The 16,520-nt window shown below is 48.5% G+C and overlaps 1 protein-coding gene and 1 long non-coding RNA gene across 2 annotated transcripts in view; both read right to left on the bottom strand.

Annotated features, from left to right (window-relative positions):
• Positions 1–1,550: 1,550 nt before the first annotated feature.
• On the bottom strand, positions 1,551–3,064 carry LOC144097569 (uncharacterized). The gene is made up of 4 exons (XR_013307070.1): positions 2,978–3,064; positions 2,736–2,906; positions 2,462–2,652; positions 1,551–1,835 (listed from the first exon to the last, which is right to left on the bottom strand). It is a non-coding gene; the product is annotated as an uncharacterized LOC144097569 (long non-coding RNA).
• A 3,285-nt stretch (positions 3,065–6,349) lies between these two features.
• LOC144096741 (uncharacterized) overlaps positions 6,350–16,520 on the bottom strand; it is a 52,281-nt gene continuing 42,110 nt past the window's right edge. The window contains exon 3 of the mRNA XM_077629590.1: positions 6,350–6,701. Within this exon, the coding sequence (XP_077485716.1) occupies positions 6,568–6,701 (134 nt within the window). The 3' untranslated portion in view covers positions 6,350–6,567. The remainder of the gene's footprint in view (positions 6,702–16,520) is intronic.

Here is a 16,520-nt window from a genome sequence, read left to right as displayed (position 1 = left end):
TCGGCACGTAAGCTCGGACGCCCCAGCCTCTGATGTATAATCTTAATCATGTGTAATTCCTTGTGTGTGCTACGAGGTTCCGCGTTCGACGGCGCGGCGTTGACGGAGACCCAGATGACAGCAGCATCATCAATTACCCAGCCATGCTCTTTGAGTGACGACCAGAACGAAGGGGTTTAAGCCCAACCGGACCCGCCGCCGCCGCCGCGGGGAAACGGGCTTTATCCTCCCCAATTGGCGTGGCGGTTCCAGGGGCGGCCCTCCCGAGCACATTCCAGGACAAGGGAACTGTCAGCGGGTCAGAGCGCGCCTTACCTTGAGGAGCGAGTGTCAGTTGATGGATGGAGAATGGAGGCCGGTGACCCGCGGGAACTGTCAGCGGGCCAGAGCGCGCCTTACCACAGCCGACGCTATGCGCTACCTCGAAGACAACCTTCTTTCCCTCGGACTCAACACGTGAGGGGGCGAGACCATAAGTGCGGTGGTATGTTTGTGCGCCCAAGTGAAAGCCCTAGCCCCCCTCCTTCCCCTCCGGCGTGGGCGTCCTCACCCTAGGGAGTGTGGAGAAGAGGATATAAAAATCGACAAGCAGTACGGAAGAGGACGCTCAGGACGACATCGTTCGCCAAGAGGGCCTTCAGCGCCGAAGCCCGACGGCGTGCAGCTTCTGCCAGCAACCGCTCGAGCCCAACTCCGGAGCCACTCCATCGCCCCCATGAAGTCGTCGGCACGTAAGCTCGGACGCCCCAGCCTCTGAATCTTAATCATGTATAATTATTGAATATATCTGTTTGTTTAAAGTGAGCCATACGGTGTCTCTTTGCCTCTCCGTCCCGTGTGGACCTGCGCATTATGGGGGTCATCACAGCTACAAGATGAAGGAACTTCAGGTAGATGCATCATAGGTAAATGGGTGGTTAAAATATTGTTGTTTAAATGGCCTGCAAGAGCCTGACCGGATAATTCAGAGCCCTTATAGATTATTCGTTGAGCTGGCGCATTTTTCGTATTGCGACGTAACAAGTTATCTACAACTTTCCACACAGTGTCTGAATTTTTCATTCTAACATCAGAGAACAGTTTTTGATGATACACAGTCCTAGCACGCTTAAGCTCAGCATTTAGATTATTTCTTGTTTTTTTTTTAATAAGAGATTCAAGAGAGAGATTATTTAAAAAGGCATGGTACTTGTTTTTGCTCTTTATCATTCTTCTGAGCTCTGGCGTGATCCATGGTTCTCTTATTCGTTTAGACTGCTTAATGTTCTTTATATATTTCTACAAAAACCTTGATAAACGCTGAATATGCATTATTTGAGTCCTATATAGAATAACTAGGACTCCCGCCCAAAACCATTTCAGCCTATCTGGGTACCTCCAACCTTTTTTATTTGCGTGTAACTCCAGCCCCTCTTCATCTTTGTTATTGTAACCGCTATTGTTTCTCAAGTACCATCTTGATATTAGCAGTTCCTAATTCAAGCCTTCTGCAGGGTTTGAAGGACCTATTTAATTGGAAATGAGAACCCGTGCACAGGGTGGAAAGCGTGTGATCTGCCAGGAAACACTGAGGCGGCCCCGAGAAGGGCCTTTATTAAGGTTGACAGCCGTTTTGTGCCTCTTCACTTGGCAGCGACGACACAGCGTGTGCGGTCCCCATGGTTTTGCCCCAGCTGTCGAAGCAATCCTCGGGCACGACCTTCGACATCTGATGTTTTTATTTAAAAAACACATGGACCAAAGTCGTGCTGTATGCAGTGCGATCGCCATGTGGTTCCACTGACGGCGAACAATCATCCACCTACCCCGGCTCTTTGGACAGATTCAGGAAACGACTGAAAAGAACAAAAGTAACGAGCAAACAAGTTAGAACGCAAAGAAACGAAGGCGCTCTGCGCTAATGCTGTAGCGAGGTCGAATATGTAAAATTTCACGGCTGGCGTCGATTTCTACAAAGCGCGGGTAGTCGCTACGGAAATAAACAAAGGCGCACTGGAGCTGGGTAAGTCTGCAGCTACAAGCACGAGTTTTTTGTCTCTACCGCCGATTTCCACACCGCGCGATCGTCATAACTTTTCTTGGACTTGCTGTTGAAGCTGACAGCGATCATAAAAATTAAGGCCACCGACTGTAGTGACAGAGGCTTGCCATTGAAAGGAACAAAGCCGTGCACTTTGTCAACCAGGCAACGAGGCCTAGCGCGAGTTTTATATCCGACTTGGACAAAGCGCGAGACGGCGCGCGCTTCTAACGCTTGCCGACGCAAAGAAACAAAGGCGCGCTGCGCTGGGATAATGCTGTAGCGAGGTCTAATATGTAAATTTTCACGGCTGCCGTCGATTACGACAAAGCGCGAGAAGTCTGTAAGGAATTAAACAAAGCTGCACTGCACTGGGTGAATGCTGGACACTTAGGCCAGGCGCGATTTCCACAATGCGCGAGTCGGAACTTCTGGACTTACCGTTACAGCTGATAGCGATCCTAAAGGGCAGATTGTAGTGGCAGAATTATCGTGGCCACTTTTACCCTGGACTTGCCACTGCAAAGGAACAAAGGCGCACTGGGGTCGATGCCCTGGCGTCTCGCCACGTGGTATCGGTCCGCGGCAAATAAGGACAGCATCGGCTCGCCAGAAGCATCCAGGAAACGATGCTGCAAAAAAAGTTACGTTACAAGCGCCGCAATTTGGCGAGTTCTGCACGAGAAAACTTGCGAAAACGTTGTTCAACCCTTACCTCGTGATTGAGAACGTGCACGCCCGACAAGCGCTTCATCGTGGCTGTCAGACGGCGGTTCAGATGGCGACGCCGGCGGTCCTCAAACCGCACCTTATGTGGGTCGTCGTAATGGAGTTGCAAAATTTTGAACACCAGCACGACGTGCTCCTGCAGCAGGAAAACGACGTCCTGGAATGCGCAAGGCATGTAGGTAAGCGGTACAGCACTTCATGAAGCGAAATTTGAGATAAAATGCGTACCTTTATGTCGCTGGCGATTTCTCGCGGGTCAGCGCCTTTTGGGGGTCGTCGCAATGTCGTGGAAGCAAGAACTGTACAGAAATTTCAGCTGCCTGCGCCGACGAGCGCACCACGCAAAAAAAAAGCCATACCTGGACAGCTCCCGAAACGCGCGTGCCGCCCCCTACGCTCACGAACGCCCGGCGGCCGGCCGGCCGGCCCTAGCGATTCCCTAGGCACTCTAGGGACAGGCCGAGAGAGGCGTGGCGACCCCACATCCGGTTGAGAACGAGGGCGAAGCGAAAAAACGTCACGCAGACACGCATCCCACCGACCAATCGGCGTTTCCAGCCCACCGACCCGCAAACGCTTCTGTTATTTTCACCCATGGATTATAGATATGGCTTGGCGTCATTTGTGATTTGTGAATCGCGGTCGTGCGGGCGCGGGCGTTTTGCATCGCTTGCTTGTTTGGTCGGCCTCTGGATGCTCTGGACGTGTGGTGTGGCACATTCGTTGTGAAAGGACGCTTGTGTGGTTTGTGTGCTCGCACTTGTGCAGTGCATGTGCCCTGGAAGGCGCTCCAGAAAAATGAGTCTTTTCGAAGCTTTCTCAGGAAAATATTGTCGTAATTGACCGTATGAAAATACGCTTTCATTTCGCGTAATGTATGGGTTATTCGAGTGGGCATATGTGCGCTCATAAGTTCCGAGCTTTCGTCTTGATTTGCGCAGAGTATAGGCAAGTTAGTAATGGGAATTATTTACAACGTGATCAGGCACGGTGGTTCTGCAGTCCCCGAGGCATCCGTCGGTCGAAGCGAGCAGCGGTCCCATACGTACAGGCTCGTCCACCCTGAACACGCGAGTGCGTGGCTGCACTCTCTGGAGGGCCACTGCGTTCGACACGGCCACTCGTCGCAGCCGAGTGGCGCAAAAGAAGTTGGACCTGCGCGTGGCGCTTCGCGTCATCTGCCATTTCGCTTCGATGCGCGGCCGTGTCGGACGCGGTGGCCCTCCAGAGAGCGCAACCATGCGCTCGCGTTATGACAAGAGAAGAAGGTTGCTAGTGACACGTCGACAGGACCAGATGGTATTCCGATTATATTAATAAAGAAGCTTTGACCAAAATCCAAGGAAACAATAATAGAGGTAGTGAAAAAAAATGGTAGTGGATGGCAAAGCCCCCAATGAATGGCGATCAAGTAGAATGAACATGATATATAAGGGAAAGGGGGACAAAGCTGACATAAGCAAATACCGTCCTTCAGAAACGCACTGCGACGAGTCTCAGTTGGCCTGAGCAGCTGTCTGTGGAAGGTATTTAGCAATGAAGAGGGAACATACCCGGAGCGTGCGAAGATGCGGTACGCGTGCGCTTCTTCGCTGCTATCGCGGTGGCCGCTTTAATCCCATAGAATCATCGCTATATTGGAATCTAGAAATTGTGTATTTTAAGGCGCAGGCGACAAGAATAAAGCGGATGGCAGAAATAAAACTGTCGGAGCGAACCCACGCAAGCGCATTTCGTACAGCGCTGTTTGTGCCGTCTGCCGCGGCATAGTTTCGTTTTTGTGCTGTCGTTCGCGCTAGCGTCGATGTAACTGCGCCAACAGATGCACAAAAAATCACATGGTCTGTATGTTGGCGTTGGCCTGGGTGCTTCCAGACGTCGCCGAACGCAGCGGCAAACAAGTGCCTATATAGAGTACGTGTATAGTATCGCTTTTTCTGGCCGGCGTCGCAATTACGCGCGCATTGAACGAATTCCGGGACGGTGTAAACTACCATCGTGAGAAGACTCGCGAAGTACAAGGGAATTATGCAACAATTGCATTATGTAACAGATATAGGTGACCGAGTTTCAGTTGAAGGGGCTTCTGTGGCAGCTGGACTATCTGGCTCATATGAATAAAAAAAAACATACCGGGAAAAACGCAGCAACCGCGAACGTAACAGCGGGTTCTACTAGATGTTTGTTTTGCAAAGTGAAAAATTAATCCTGCCTCTTTTCATTGCGAGGGCTAGATGCGCCAGATGCGGAATTCCATCTTATATTGATATCACCGTTTCGCTGTGCCGCATGCAAGCACTATGATCAGTGCGTTTAGTGGTAAAGCCTTTTATGCGCGATCCGTCCTCAAACACACACTTGCACAGTGAATTCTCGTTGTTTAGTGCTCGCTTTTTATAGCTCAAACTTTCGGTCAATCTATTGGAACTGAATTAAGAGCGGCGTGCGGCGGTGGTTTTGTAGCCGTGCTCCCTTTGAGCAGTCTTATATATAAATTTTCGCTATAATAAACTTTCGAGATTTGCGACAGGTCTTTTGAACATGAAGACAATATATCCAAGGGCCATTACGTTTAGGGACAAATTGTGCGCGCGCCATGAATGGGAAGTATGTACGTGGCCACGTACCAATGGTCAGGCATTCGGCGCCTCGATACTTCAAACTATTAAGCGACCGGAAATTTGTTCAAACTATGCTGATTAGAAACAAAGGGTAAGGGGACCGAAAATAGTTCTTTACGCTGAGTTCGGAATAAATTTGGGAGCCCGACCATGGGTTGGTACGGGTCTTTTCATTCTTATGCGACCGCTCATCAGCACTGTCAGCGGCGCCTCATAGATTCCACTCGATAGGCCCCGCATTCGGTAAAATAAACTGGTCCCACGTCGTGGCAGGAACAGGAGCGCAGCTGGGGAGAGAAACTGCACTTCGAAAGCACCGTGTGACAGGGGTAGTAGACGAGTGGTTCTCCACGATGGCCACATGCAGCGCGCTGCATTGCCATGCTTCATCGGTCCGGACAGGTAAGCTGTACGGCCGTTGCGTATGCTTATATTACCGTCAGCTTTGTCGCACTGAAATACGCGATTTTGACGGGAGCGAAGTGCCAGTTTGCAAATACCGTCCGTTTGAATTAAGCGATTTACCTGCCTACAGTACACACCTTACATGCCCCTCTGGCAATAATGGCCCTCAGCAGCTGAGAAAAGAAAAAATCTGACATTAACAGGTGATGCGAATTCACTTCAGCTACCGTGCTGCTTGAGGAAAGATAGGTTACAACAGTAAGAGAAGACTATGAATCAAATTTAGCAAATATTTAGGGCCTCTTGTTAGCAGTTAAAGCCTGATATTACCCAGTTTGTGCACCACAAAACTGCTAGGACTGTTATCTTGCCTTTGTAAAATGCCTACAAAGAACATAAAATTCAAAAGGCCTCAATTACGATGTTCAGTGGGCTTCGGCACCCGTTTAGCAGTTGTCTCAAAGCAGTATGTTGGCGAAATTTTTCTTTTCATTAGCTTTGTGAAGCATTTCCTGCTGCAATGGCATAAACAGGAAGGCAATATGCGGTTCTGCAGCAACACTTCAGACTGTGATGCGACACACGGCAAGCACTTACCTCAAAGATGAGTAGGTTGCTCAGAAGAAACAATGTGGTGGCTGGGTATGGCCTTAAAAAAAACTGCTTTGTAACACGGTTTTTCTATACGGCCAACGAAGTTGTTACTCATTTATTCATACGCTTCATCAATTACTGACAAGGCGTGTCGGTAGGAACACTTTATTTGGCAAGGAAGTCCTGGCTGACGTGGGCCTAATGCGAATCTGCCTGCAGGCCAAGGTGCAGACTTGTGGGCACAACCTTGAGCCAATAGCCTGGAACGGGGAATAGGTGCCTTGGACCAGAGACTGCCGCGCCATGCAAGGTCGGCTGCTGCAGTCCCTCCACTAGTGTCAGTCATTCACAGGGTTGGATGCCATGAAAAGAGAAAAAAGTATGCAAGCTCAGAACAATAAAATGCAACTAATAAACCACTAAGAGAAACCCACAAACAAATACACAAAAAATGGAATGCATACGAGGGAAAAAAGATAAGGAGATCTTCCAACAGGCTACAGCAGCAGCCCACGCACTCCTGTAGTGGTTTTGCGTATGGACATTAGAAAGATCCTTAAAAAAAGATTAAAAGGAACATTGTTCAAGATGTGCCAGAGAACCCACACACAAAAAGAAGTGTGTACAAGGCAGAGACCAAGAATGAATAAAAAAAGTCAAGACAAACAATGAAAGGGTTTCTGAAAGGCTTCTGACACTGGCACACAGGAGCTCACAAGCTCCATATGCTAAACCCAAAACCTTAAAGGAGCGGAGACATCAAATTTTTGGTTGGAGTGTTCTTAGTTTCAAGCATTGCATACTCCCACCCGGTGCGTGATACGTGCTCCGCAATTTAAATATGAACATTAAATATTACCGCATTATTTATACTGAGCGATTTCGGTTTCTGAGTGTCGGGGTGCATTATGACGTCACTCCCGAGGAAGAGCAGCAACCCTGGTCATGTGGGTTCCAAAAGTAACTACACAGGGACCGCTGCATCGTCTGCTCTCGTACACATGGTGTGCATATCAGGGCCTTTCGAAATGCCGGCCAGTACTGCGATATGCTTTATTTTCGAGTAGTTCAAATTATAAAACATTTGAAATTACAATACAAACATGTTTCCACAAAATGCAGTGATGAAAAGAAACATTTCATACAAATATTTCATTCCTCTTCATAATTTATCGCAAGGCTAAAACTTACTGAGCGTCTCAATGAATGAGGGAAAATCATGTAGAATGGTACAATTAGCCTGAGCCATAACTGTGTTCAGGAAAAAACATGACAGCTTTACTTTGTAAGCTGCCGAACGACAATCTTTCGGCTTTTCATTTCTCGGCCTTTTGGCGAAGATCATAGCACCGAAGCGCGACCTTGTGGCAGAGCATCCGCCTCACATTCGGGAGGTGCTGTGTTCGATTCCCAGTGCCGCCGGGTACCCACCGGTTTTAAGATTTCCCCGCCATGGTGCTCGGCTCATCTACGGTGAGATGCTTGGGAGAAGGGTCTCCGACCAAACCGTTGCCTTGATGGATCAGAGATAAGTTCTGCCGTCAAGCAACCCTAAATCCACCTCGTGCGGTAGAAGCCCATCTTTTTTTTAACCCGTCATGCACACCTGCTGATGCGTGTGAGCCAGCCACAACAGTAACAATCAAATACCGCCGCACTTTGCTCGAAGGGGGTTAGTGAGCGGAGAGTGCTTATGGTACATCTATCTTGAGGCTAGAGAAGTGAACGTTGTGAGTTTTGTAACTGGCACAAGGCGAGAGTTTTGGACTGCGGGTTTTAACCACGTGGAGACGTTTTTGTGCCCGCATTTGATGGAAATTTTGAGGCGCAGGCTATCCTTCCCACGCAGTGCAGCCCTGGAGAGCCGAGCACTAGGCTGGGGGACCGCCTGTTCCTATTGGATTAATTGGCTGGTGGACCGGAGGCCGCGGGAATCGTACCCACGACCTCCCGTAGCCGAGGTGAGCACTCAAGCATGAGGCCACGGCTGCTGTGGAGATGCTCTTGTCACAGTTCAGACACTGAAAAGGCGTATGACGTGATGTGGCATTGTTGAGAAACCTTAATGACACAAAAAATCGATGAACAGCAGCTTAAGGTACAACAAGAGTGAAAGCATTAACAAGACGACCTCTTCCACACTTTCTTGTGACACCTCCATCTGTGGAATGCTGCCCTAGATGCAGCATTCTTAACGGGACATTTCCCACTTAACTCTTCTGTATGGGTTTCACCACGCTGGAATCCCTGGCCGTAACGGACCCACAGATGCTGGCACATTTCAACTAGGAATCTGTGCTGAAATTTCAGCAGCTGTTTTCCTTCTCACTGGACGAAAAGTGCCTGACTGATCCGGACTCTTAGATTTGGAAGTTTGTGAAAATTATGCTCACAAGTTCTTGCTTTCTTTTAATGGTTCTTAAGAGTGGTGGCCATATGTGCTGACATTACTTGTGCTTTCACAAAAGAAACAAAACACTGAGAAAATTCTGGAAAATTTCTAAACGGAACACTCTGCATGCTTTCAGGGACTCCATGCACTGTTCTTTGTACTGCAAAAGAATATTTCAGGCTTTCAAGAAGGAACCCTTGAACAAGAGGGCTGACAAAGGTTGGTTTGCTCATCACTGAGAAGCACTGCCTTTTACTGCCTTTCCAATGAAGGCACACTCTGGCCCCCCTTTCGATAGCAGCAATGCCACAGGACAAGCACCAAGCATTTCCACAAAAAGTAACAGCTTCTTACGACCTCGTCATCCCAGCTCGAACCGCAGAGAAACTAGCCTCTGTTTGTTTGTTTCTGCAATAGCCTACAAGATTGACGAGGCCTGAGAGCAAGATTTACAGATCGATTTTGATGCCACATTGGGGTGGCGTGGCACCTCGCATCAGTATACTGAAAGCGCATGAATTCTGCACATTCCTATGACTACGGCTTATTCCACAGAAAATACTTTTGAACGTAGCTGTGTCTATTGATATGCACCAGACCAAACTTAATGAGGAGTGTGGCAACCTGTACAGAACCAACTAGTACCGTATTTACACGCATAATTTGCACCCTCGCATAATTTGCGCACCCTTAACTTATCACTCGGGTTTACAAAAAAAAAAATTTTACTCGCATATTTTACGCACCGTGCTGCGCGCTAGACCACCATCATGCACGCGGGCTCTACCCAGTAGCATTCGGCTATTCCGCGTTTGTTCGGAAGGCTTTTTGAATCTATTGTGCACTGGGCATTCATGGTGCTGTCAGGCCGCTGTTACAATCGCGGTGGCACCAGCGGCATCGCCACTCGGAACGGCCAGCAGCGCTTTCAGGGAGGATCGGCAGCTGATAGAAGAGCCAACACCGCTGTTTGGCTGATGCATGCGACTCGTCTGCCAGCTACGCTTTTCTCTGTCGCTCTGACAACTTGTGTTTGTTTGTTCGGTCGTGTCTTGCGATTGGATATCACAACTATACGGCAAGCTTCAAATTGCTTGTCAGCGCCTTATCATGGCGCGGAGCGGCGAAGCCAGCGAGAATAACCGCGTGCGCACAAGTTTGTCCATAGGCGACCATCATGTCAGCAAACTTGTGCATGTGGTTATTCTCGCTGGCTTCTCAGCTGCGCGCCGTGATAAGGCGCTGACAGGCAGTTTGGTCGATACTCGCGCGGTACTGTTAAAGAATTGTGTGGTCTGATAATTGATTTATTGATTCGCGGTTGCTTTCCCAGACGAAGTTGCGAAAGCAAACTTACGGAATCTGGAACTATCGAACAATTGGCTGGGTTTTTTTTTCGGGGGCCGGCCAGCGTAGGGTGCGGGTTCGGGTGCTGACGTGTACGCAGCAACATACACTATACCTATATTGTGCGTTATGACCTTTGTGGAGTTTAAGTCGCGCTCGCGAAATCCCCGCGTAATTTGCGCACCCCCTTCTTAGAGCCCTAATTTCTGAATAAAAAGTGCGCAAATTATGTGCGTAAATACGGTATATACAATGTACACTTAATTGAAGACAAGAAAAAGACAGCTAAAACAGACAGGCTGCCATGCCTAATACTCATTAGAAGCGAAACTATGTCATGCCAATAAGAACGGACTGTGTGCTGGACACTCACAGTATCGTTAAAACTCGCAGCAGACCTCTGCGTTATTTTCAGTCCGTCCTTTTCCGAGACTTGACCACTTTCTTGATGGTATCCCTCACAACTGCCAGAATTTTCCAGGTAAACGAAATTCCTTTTGACAATTCAAGGTTGCTAGACACCCTTTAAAACCGTCACAGCCCTTCAAAGAAATACAGTAGAACCTTGCTGTTCTGTTCTTGATTCGTGTAATCTGCAGTATCACAAAACGAAAAATTATGCGTGTTGTGCTATTTTTATTCACAATACAAATCCTGGATAACTTTTTGAAACGATTCCCTGGTATACATGTCCATAATTTTGCCAAATTCTGACCACATGATGCATTCAGAGACCAAGAGAAAATGCCAGCCAAGCTAGTCATCATTTTTGGATGCTTTGCCCACATGCAACTGAGCACTGCGGAGAAGACGCCGCTGCTGTCCTGCACAAAGGCAAGGACACGAAGCATCTTAAGAGCAGCTGCGGCTCTTCCACAATGCACAAGTGTAACGGGACAAATCTGAGAACGGTAAGAAATAGTTGACGGACTGGACATGCCATGAAACTTCACCCCCATGGAAAACAAAAATATGGAAACAACTTGCAAGCGGTAGCAAAGGAACTTTTCAAAATTTGTGCCAGCACATTCACAAATGTTTTGTTGAAGTGAAAGTGCTAATAAATGCCAGGGACTAGGAAATGGCGCAAAACCTGGACATAGAGACAGTCACGTGAAGACCAGGAAAAAAATTTTTCATAGGGGCTAATTCAAGCTTATTGCTAAAACATTGCATTCATAACATCAAAAAAAAACATATGAAGGGGGAAGGGGGGGGAGAGAAAAAATAAAAGGGAAGGTGGCACAAACCTTTGCCTTAAAAATGCAAAAGGTGTTGTTTCGTACCATTTGCAAAAGCTATCATGTCAGGATTTTGCATTCATTGAAAAGCAGTGTGCAATCACCTTGAAATCAGTGTGTGGCAGATTAGCCAGAAAATAAATTACTGTAATATATTTACAGTAATTAAATTACTTTTCTCGGTAATTCATAATGTAATTCATTAATTTTGTGGCCTGGTAATTTAGTGATGTAATGAACTACTTTCAAGCAGTAATTTCACGGAAAAGTAATCAATTACTAGCAATATTACTTTTGCTGCACACCGAGTCCATGCTTCTCCTCGTATCTGCCATGCTTTGGCCTTGCGTTTGTGGAGATGAGCATATACAAAGCAAAGATGCAGTTTATGGGGGTTTCACGTCCCAAAGCAATCGACTATGGCTATAAGGGACGCCATAGTGAATGGCTCCGGGAATTTTGACCACCTGGGGTTCTTTAACGTGCACTGACATCGCACACTACACGGGCCTATAGCATTTCGCCTCCACCGAAATGATACTGCCGCAGACGGGATGAAACCAGAGTCTTTTGGGTCAGCAGTCAAGCACCATATAACCAATAAGCCACCGCGGCGACTCCCAAAGCAAGAATAAATTACGGACACACTAGAGACTACTTTCATGCTTTGAAGGCGAAAAACATTCACTTTTTAATTTATATTGTTTCCTTCCTTTCTAGTGACACACCTACTCATTCGCTTATAGTCATAGGGCAACACATACATTAAATGAATCATTACTTGTCAAGAAACAATGCGGTTTTGTGGCCGATGGGTTGTGTGATCACCTCGTAATTTGAAGGCCCTGGGTTCAATTCTCTGCACCCTTGGAAGCAAATTTTCTCTTTGCTGACGATGTCATTGGGGCTTATGAACCACTTTTCCTGGACATCGACAACAACGCCGGGTATCGATGTTAATGTGCCACTTAAGGCTTGTGCCTTAAAAGCTTGCAAGTAGTAATAGCCAGCACCCCAGGGAAGCACGCGGACGAGAGGTGCGCGCAGGCAGCACTGCCTTGGTGAAGAGTCTGCATATCAGTCACAGGACTGCTACGCATCTCCCTGCACTGCATAAAGTCTCACACGCAAACGCACTACATGGCCACCAGGAGAGCTCGATGACCAAGGCATGCCATATGGCACCTTCACGCAGACGCACTGCGAGTGCTTGAGCAAGTACTTTGACGTCTTTGAGTACTTTGACACTGAAAAAAAGTCTCAACTGACATGTATAAGAAAGTTGGCCACGAGTTGTCGGGTTTTTGTGGCCTCATCTGAGGCCGTATTTCTAACTCAAGGGCAAGATAGGCAACGGCGTCCCAGCGACATGCAATGTATTTCCACCAACTTGCCTCCAGAACAAATCAATTGAACAGCAGAATTGGCAGCTTCTCGCGCGCCTGTGCACTTCTGGGGTGATGCGTGGATAAGCAGTCACTGCACTCCCGCTGTTTACGCGGATGACAAATTCTTCAAAATCAGGACGGTGGGACCATATTACACATTGAACAATGTACTTCTGATTGAAGAATGATATGACAAAGACCTCATCTACATCAGCAAAGCGGCAGTTCAAATTGACTAAAAAGGGGAAAATTTTCTGACGCCTATTTTCTAGCTCAGTGGCGGTGCAAACAAAAACAAAAAAAACTCTAGAAATTTTTCACAAGCTATGGCCAATGCGCAACATTTTAGCATCGAAACTAAGTAATTTTGTTTACTTAAGGCAGCTAATTGTAAATGTAATGTCATTACTTTGAGACCAGTAATAGGTAATGTAATTACTTCTGTGATTTAAAGGAAAGTAATTAGTAATGGAATTTACTTTTCAAAAGTAATTTTGCCACGTATGGTGTGTGGTCAGCGGCTGCCTAGGGAACTTCTCAGTGGCCTTAAGTTCTTACGCAAGCAATGACACACCACCCAGTTTCCTATTAGCGACAATGTTCATGAGAAAATGGAATATTGTGACAAAGACCACGAAGCTGGCTGTGGTGCGTTACAGAGCACTCGCGCTAGGCCAACGGCCATTAAATTATATCTCTGCCATCGTTCATCGCAACTCACTCTTTGGACGGCAACCACGTAACAATATTATACACCACACAGCATTTGCATTGGAGGGAATGGCCAAGAGCATTTTCCATTTGGTTTTCTGCGTGCTAAAGGAATATAGACACGTAATTTTGGTGGCATGTTTTCTTCTCTACAACAATGCAGAAAATACTACTACGCATGAATCACCATGTGATAATTTGCCCATGACCGCTAAATAATTTATAATTGAATTTTTTTCTGTCACGCTGTTTCAGTTTCAACAGCTGTGACATTCCTTGTGTGCTGCGAGGTTCCGCGTTCCACGGCGCGGCGTAGACGGAGACCCAGATGACAGCGGCATCATCAATTACCCAGCCATGCACTTTGAGTGACGACCAGAACGAAGGGACCCGCCGCCGTGACAGCGGCATCATCAATTACCCAGCCATGCTCTTTGAGTGACGACCAGAACAACCGGACCCGCCGCCGCCGCCGCGGGGAAACAGGCTTTATCCTCCCCAATTTCCGGGCACATTCCAGGACAAGGGAGCTGTCAGCGGGCCAGAGCGCGCCGTACCACAGCCGACGCTATGCGCTACCGCGAAGACAACATTCTTTCCCTCCTTCCCCTTTCGACGTGGGCTATCGCCGGGAAGGCACCCACAGCTTCCCGCCGTGCCTCGTGAACAAAAGCGCATTCCCAGAAGGGCCGTGACGGACACCTGTCATGGCGGACAGGCAGTACTCGCCAAGAATGTGGAAAGACAGGCGCTAGTGAATTAGCTCCGAAGAGAGAGCCTGTGTATACTCTCACTTGAGAGAGAGTGGTGGCGTTTTTGTTGTTTATTTAGTTTGTATTGTTAACAGACTCTGGGTTCGAGGCTAAGCCCAACCCAAGGGGTGGTCCCCATCTCGCATGTTATTTTGGATTGGAGAATTGATGCTTTGGGCGGGCCACTGGAAATGACCGCCCTTAGTCCTTTGTTCATCAAGTGCTTAAAAGCACATGTAAACGGATGCAGTCGAGGCTGAGCTGAGGACGACATCGTTCGCCAAGAGGGCCTTCAGCGCCGAAGCCCGACGGCGTGCAGCTTCTGCCAGCAACCGCTCGAGCCCAACTCCGGAGCCACTCCATCGCCCCCATGAAGTCGTCGGCACGTAAGCTCGGACGCCCCAGCCTCTGATGTATAACCTTAATCATGTGTAATTATTGAATATACCTGTTTGTTTAAACTGAGCCATACGGTGTCTCTTTGCCTCTCCGTCCCGTGTGGACCTGCGCATTATGGGGGTCATCACACTGGTGTCAGAAGTGGGGTCTCAAAAGCAAATGTCCTCTGAATGCTGTGACATTCATGACTTCAAAATTGTAATCAAAAGGGAATCACGGGACTGATTGTGGGACTTTTACCCCCATTTGAGAGGCTTGAGGCACTGGAGGGCTTGAGAAAAAAAAATGTCAGTATCTGAGGGAGCTCCCACTCCACAGCCGTCGCTCGGAACAAGCATGCTGGCATTAGGAAGCGTCATTCCGACGTTTACGGGAGATAAGACAGGGGTTCCAATCTGCGATTTCTTTTCCATGCTAGAAGAGATTGGGAAAATGGGGGGATGGTCCGATGCTCAAATGCTGGGAATGGCGAGGTGTAAGATGGCAGGAGCTGCTCATGATTTTGCATGGCGAGACGAAAAAGTAAAATCCACAAAATCATTTGCGGAATTTAAGAAGCTCGCGTTTGAGCATTTTGACACTGAACCACGTCACGTGCGAGTACAGAGGTTCCGTGACGCCGGACAGATGGTAGGGGAGGACGTGCGAACGTTTGCGTCGCGGCTTCAGCGCTTAGCGCGCGATACGTTAAGCAGGGAGGAGGAAGGAGACCAGCTTAAGAAGAAATACGCGGAGGATATACTTAAAGAGGAAAGACCGCTTTGTTCGTGGCTGGTCTGCAAGACCCCGTGCGCCGGTTCGTGCTCTCGCGCAAGCCGAGCAATTTCGACCAAGCCGTGGAGGCCGCATTGGATGAGGAACAAAATGAGGCGTTAACGACAGCCGCAGCGAGAGTACGCGTCATAGAGAGAGCGGTGCTCAACCCTGAGGTTGCTCTCTTGACAGAGCGGTTAGATCGCTTAGAACAGCTGCTATCTCAGCAGGTAGAATGCCAGGTTGAAGCGCGCGCTCAACAGCGCCCATTCGCTGGAAACCGGAGACCGCCACAAAGCTACAGGCGCGGTATGCGAGATTTTGAAGAAATCGTATGCTTCGCTTGCCAGGGTCGCGGACACATCGCCAGGTTCTGCCAAAACGTGCGCCGTGGGGAGCCACAAAGAGAAGCAGGCGAGACACGCCCTAAGCAAGCCTACAGCGGGGCTCCAGATACCGAGTCAAAAAACTAGTTAGTCCTCCCCAGCCTGAGGAGCGTGGGGAGGGAGCAGTAGATGATGAGGTGGTGGTAGTTTGTGTGGCCGACGAGGCATGCCCTGTTGTGCGTTGCAAGTTAAATGGTTGTTGTATGGAATTGTTGATAGATACGGGGTCAAAGGTGACATTGCTTAAGGAGAGCAGTTTTAACACGCTTCGAAGGAAGGGGGACCGCGAGGTGTTGGAAGCGTCTGGTGGTATGGCAACCAAATTTGTAGGCATAACGGGGGATCCTCTTGGCATAACTGGACTCTACCGGTTACACTTCTCTCTCGGCGGAATTGCATTGGAGCACCCCTGCTACGTATGCCCGGACACGGTGTCTCTGCCAAACGGAGTGTCAGGTATATTAGGGCAGGATTTTTTGAGAAAAGGGAAGGTAGTAGTCTCATTCTCTGAGGAAGAGGTTAATGCGGGCGGCTCAAAAGTTCCGTTTTTGAACAGGAGAGGGGCTGAGATTCGCATTGCCGATATTGACACCCGTCAAACAGTGGGATCATTGGAGAAGGTATATTCGCGGGTTGCCGTCCGGCTGGTCGAGGAGGCGGTCGTCCTTCCTTGGTCGGAGCACATTTTGTACGCGTTTGTGCCTTCAGATGTAGAGAGCGGCGCCGTGGGAGTGCTTGAGCCGGTCGACTCTCTCAGCAATGGCCTGAAGGCAGCCGCGTGC

Source organism: Amblyomma americanum, chromosome 7 (assembly GCF_052857255.1).
Source record: "Amblyomma americanum isolate KBUSLIRL-KWMA chromosome 7, ASM5285725v1, whole genome shotgun sequence".
Taxonomy (NCBI): domain Eukaryota; kingdom Metazoa; phylum Arthropoda; class Arachnida; order Ixodida; family Ixodidae; genus Amblyomma; species Amblyomma americanum.
The sequence above is the reverse complement of the archived record's forward strand: the minus strand, read 5'-3'. Positions and strand labels throughout refer to the sequence as shown.